The 4,796-nt window shown below is 41.7% G+C and overlaps 1 protein-coding gene across 1 annotated transcript; it reads right to left on the bottom strand.

Moving 5' to 3' along the window:
* Positions 1 to 757: 757 nt before the first annotated feature.
* On the bottom strand, positions 758 to 3,791 carry LOC104122297 (tubulin alpha-3 chain). Its single transcript, XM_009634401.2, has 4 exons — positions 3,656 to 3,791; positions 2,980 to 3,128; positions 1,299 to 1,979; positions 758 to 1,063 (listed from the first exon to the last, which is right to left on the bottom strand). The coding sequence occupies exons 1-4, from the start codon at positions 3,774 to 3,776 to the stop codon at positions 758 to 760; spliced, it is 1,257 nt and encodes a 418-aa protein (XP_009632696.1). The 5' UTR covers positions 3,777 to 3,791.
* Positions 3,792 to 4,796: the final 1,005 nt, after the last annotated feature.

The following is a 4,796-nucleotide window of genomic DNA, read 5'->3' as shown; positions in this document are numbered from 1 at the left end:
GGCATTCAGTAACGCAGCCGTAATTTCGTCACAACTCTCTAACTGCGCGTACGCGGGCGGTACAAGTACTTCTGAACATGGTTCATGTCCGAGCATCCCTAGCACATGTAGCCCCTTTTTCTCCCTCCTGTAAGGAAAGAAAAAACCAAAACCAAACGTACAACACCCCCCCACCCCCAACAAAACCCTTAGTTTTTTTCTCCTTTTCAGAATTGGTGACTAAAAACTTAGGGTAGCAGATCAGCAGCTTTTACCTGAGCTGAGTGTCCTGCAGCTTGACTGTTGCCCAGTGTCCAGAAAGCTGCATTCACGTTAACGTACTGTTAAAGGACATCACAATATTTGTTCACTAAACCAACGTAGGAACGTAAAAAAAAAAACCAACAATGCTCTTTTCAAGCAGGTAACAGATCTGCTCTTTTATTTTCCTTTTCCTTTGGAATAGTAACAGTGTAGTGCTACAACAACCTGAAGTAGAAGCAGTTTCCTGCTTGCAAGAAACCAAAAATCAAAGTGAGTACATCTCAGAATGTGTTGGGATCATGGGAAAGCGCACACAATCTCCTCAGTTCTTCTATAATTTGCACATGACTAGATGCTACCAAAACCTGCAATCTCAACCGGTCCTTGCTCAGTGAGTCTACACATAAATCGTACAGAAGAAAAAAACAGAACCTTTAAAACTTCATTTGAAAACAAACAAGTGAACAGGGTTCTGCAATTATTATTATTTTTTTTTAATACTTTTTTCTAGACTTCAGTTTTCTAAATACTCATCTCCTTCTTCAGCTTCTGCTTCTACTGAGTCTACGCCGACTTCTTCATAATCTTTCTCAAGGGCAGCCAGATCTTCCCGGGCTTCAGAAAATTCTCCTTCCTCCATTCCTTCCCCCACGTACCAATGCACAAAGGCACGCTTAGCGTACATGAGGTCAAATTTGTGGTCGAGGCGAGCCCATGCTTCGGCAATAGCAGTGGTGTTACTCAGCATGCACACAGCCCGCTGCACCTTCGCGAGGTCACCACCCGGCACCACAGTCGGAGGCTGGTAGTTAATGCCCACCTTCAAGAAAACAAAACGAAAATTTCCCTTATGAGCACTAAGGCTTAAAGACTTATTTCTGTTAAAAAGGTTATTAAAAATCACCACGATTACAAACAAATAGAATAGCTGAGTTATTTTGCACTTCATCAAAATGTTTAAGAGGGACATTACAACACTGCAGAATGACTGTCACCTCTGCTACACAAATCCCTAACAAGCCAAACATCAAGCCCTTAAAAAGCTGTGCAAGTACCTTGAATCCAGTTGGGCACCAATCCACAAACTGAATGGTCCGTTTAGTCTTGATGGTAGCAATGGCTGCGTTGACGTCTTTGGGAACGACGTCACCTCTATATAACATGCAGCAGGCCATGTACTTGCCATGGCGAGGGTCACATTTTACCATCTGGTTGGCTGGCTCAAAACACGCGTTGGTGATTTCAGCCACGGACAACTGCTCATGATACGCTTTTTCAGCGGAGATGACGGGGGCGTATGTTACCAGGGGGAAATGGATTCGTGGGTATGGAACAAGGTTAGTTTGAAATTCTGTCAGATCTACGTTGAGGGCTCCATCAAAACGCAGTGAAGCCGTGATGGATGAAACAATTTGCCCAATTAATCGGTTTAAATTGGTATAAGTAGGACGCTCAATGTCAAGGTTACGACGACATATATCGTAAATGGCTTCATTATCTACCATGAAGGCACAATCTGAATGCTCTAATGTTGTGTGGGTAGTCAGAATTGAGTTGTAAGGTTCCACTACAGCAGTGGAAACCTGTGGTGCTGGATAGATCGCAAACTCTAGTTTAGACTTTTTGCCGTAGTCAACAGAGAGCCTTTCCATGAGCAGAGATGCAAACCCTGAACCGGTGCCTCCACCAAAACTATGGAAGATAAGGAAACCTTGCAGCCCTGTGCACAGATCAGCCTATGAAGGGGTGGAAAAAAAGTGGGAGAAAAAGAAGTTAGTGATGGTTTCTGAGGAAGCAGTATTAAAATAGTCATTCAAAAGCATTTCTTGTTAGTTTTAGATTATTACAATAAAAAAGCAAGGGGTGGAAAAAAAGTGGGAGAAAAAGAAGTTACTGATGGTTTCTGAGGAAGCAGTATTAAAATACTCATTCAAAAGCATTTCGTTAGTTTTAGATTATTACAATAAAAAAGCGGCATTCTTGAAAGGTGGTCTTCCTTTTTCTCATGCGTCTTTTATTCAAAAGCACCAGTGCCTCTGCATAACTTTTTCTGAATAGGAGTATTGTAATACTTAAAAGTTGCTTTATTGTCTTCGATGCCATTTTACTACTACCGTAAGCAAGAGCAGCTGCACCCCACTGTGACAAGTTACTATAAATTACAGCTGGGTTACGGCTTTAAAATCTGTTTATGTTCCCATTCTAGCTTTCAGCAAGTATCAATTAGATGTTGAAAACAATGTTTTTCTTTTATTTTTCAATTTGAAATAGACAATCGCTGTTTTACTTTGAGTCATACCATCCTACGTGAATCTCGCAATGCAATGCCAAGTTAAAAAAAAACAACCTAGAGAGTAACTAAACTTGCTAAGCATCCAACCAAAACCTGAGCTTAGGGTACTAGAAATATTTTGCCTGACATAGAATGGCATGATTCAAACTGCAAATACAAACAAACAAACAAACAAGTATAACAACGTCGCTACGCTTGTTTAAGGCTTTTATAATATGATTCTGAGGTATCCTTAAAATATTTTTAAATAATGGTATTTCAGAGCCTAAAAAATTTTAAGTTTCACTGACTGAATTTTTATTGAACTGGGGGGAGCAAGGATATAAAAGTGGTTTTTTGTATTGTTTTATATAATCAACTACACACAAAATTCGTTGGGAAAAGACATAGCTATAGAGCTGTATCCATTATTGTAAATACTGACTTGCAGCACGACTTCTTACCAGTTTGCGAATGCGGTCTAGCACTAGATCAACAATCTCTTTTCCAATGGTATAATGGCCTCTGGCATAATTATTGGCTGCATCTTCTTTCCCAGTAATGAGCTGCTCAGGATGGAATAACTGCCTGTATGTGCCTGTACGTACTTCATCTACAAAGGAACAAAAGTACCACAACCTAAATCTGATCTGTTCAGGTCTGTGTGTGCTGCCTAGTGCCTACATGCTAAGCGCACATGTCAAGAGTGTAGGCAGCATCCCTGACCACAGGCAGCTTGTCTGACCAGCCTAAAAAGTTGGCACAATCTCAGCCCCTTTGTTTAGGGGAAAACATCAGGCACTCACAAAGCAGTATTTGTACCCGAGAACACAGAGGTCACTCAGAAAACTACACTACAGGTACAAACTAGATTCCGGAAAGCAATTAAACAAAACTTTGGATGCAGTGCAGCAGTCTAGAAAGATTATCCAGACTGTAAAAAAGTTCTGTTGTTTTCCAAATGTTGTTACCTGTAGACCGTTGTTTCATTTCTTTCAAGTAACAATAACCTCAAATGTCAAAACAGCACCCAGACCACAGGTCTTTTAAAATCTATCATGTTCTGAACAATCAAAAAAGATGGGGGATTGTAAAAAAGTAGGGGATTGGGTATCAGGATCTTTAATGTTGGGTACGTACCAACTACAGTTGGCTCAAGGTCCACAAACACTGCTCTGGGAACATGTTTACCAGCTCCTGTCTCACTGAAGAAGGTGTTAAATGAATCATCTCCACCTCCGATAGTTTTATCGCTAGGCATTTGGCCATCAGGCTGGATCCCATGTTCAAGGCAATACAATTCCCAACAGGCATTGCCAATCTGAACACCAGCCTGACCAACGTGGATGGATATGCATTCACGCTGCAAATTAAAAACACAACAATGATAATGACATCTGGAGCTACCCATCTTCTAGATTTTATTCCCATAATAACTAGCTAACTGTGGGTTGTATCATTTCATGATCTTTCTCTGCTGCAGCATCCCCTGGTTGCTCTTGAGTGACAGTTTAACTGATCAAATTGTCTGCTGCTGGCAAGACTCTACTCACCTTAGCTGACCTGGGCTGACTCTGAGGATAAGGGAAGATCTTAACGACAACATGGTCTCTATGAACACACAGGGTGAATACAGATTCCCCATCCAGATTATCTTTTAATATTCTGCTTAGTCTCTTTTTTCACCTTCCTTTAGTTTTGGAAGAATTTTTTTATAATATCCCCAAATTTCCTTGATTTGTTGCCAAATCATGTACTGGGTAACTGTTCCAAGAATCTTTCCTGCACAGGACCACTTGGTATGTTTTCCTTTATAATGAACCTAAGAGATATCTAGCCCCTGGCAATTCACGTGTATTTGAGTTCCTCAGTGAAATCATCCTAGTCCCAATGAAATGTCATCCGCGCACTTCTGGCCAGCTCCTCTGATTCTAAGCCATGTATGTTTAATCCCTCGATACCTCAATTTTGTCTTACACCTGAGACAGAAATAAGCTGGTTTTTTAGCTTACTGCTAGAGTATATCTAGGAAAAAGCAGAGGTGGAAAAGAAAAAGCCGGGTGTCTGGGCTGCTCTTTCCTGTTTTCTTGATAGCTCCGTCAAAACTCGTATCCTCGAGTCCAGGTTTTAATTCCCATTCCCGCGGTTCTGTCACAAATCTTTTGCCAGCGAGGCCAGCTCTGTGCTTATTACCACGCCCATCCGGCGGGCACCACGTTTCCCGCGCGTTCCCGCCACGCCGCTCTCGCAGTCGGCACGAGGCCGCCGGCGGCAAACAGCA

Source organism: Egretta garzetta, unplaced genomic scaffold (genome assembly GCF_000687185.1).
Source record: "Egretta garzetta isolate BGI_Z169 unplaced genomic scaffold, ASM68718v1 scaffold172, whole genome shotgun sequence".
In the NCBI taxonomy this organism is placed as follows: domain Eukaryota; kingdom Metazoa; phylum Chordata; class Aves; order Pelecaniformes; family Ardeidae; genus Egretta; species Egretta garzetta.
Note: the sequence above shows the minus strand (reverse complement) of the source record. Positions and strands in the feature narration are given on the sequence as shown.

Coding starts and splice junctions, on each gene's coding strand:
- LOC104122297 (XM_009634401.2), bottom strand. CDS start 3,776: ATGCCTAGCGATAAAACTATCGGAGGTGGAGATGATTCATTTAACACC. Junction 1,980..2,979: donor TAGACCGCATTCGCAAACTG/GTAAGAAGTCGT, acceptor ACCCCTTCATAG/GCTGATCTGTGCACAGGGCT. Junction 1,064..1,298: donor GGTGCCCAACTGGATTCAAG/GTACTTGCACAG, acceptor GTTTTCTTGAAG/GTGGGCATTAACTACCAGCC.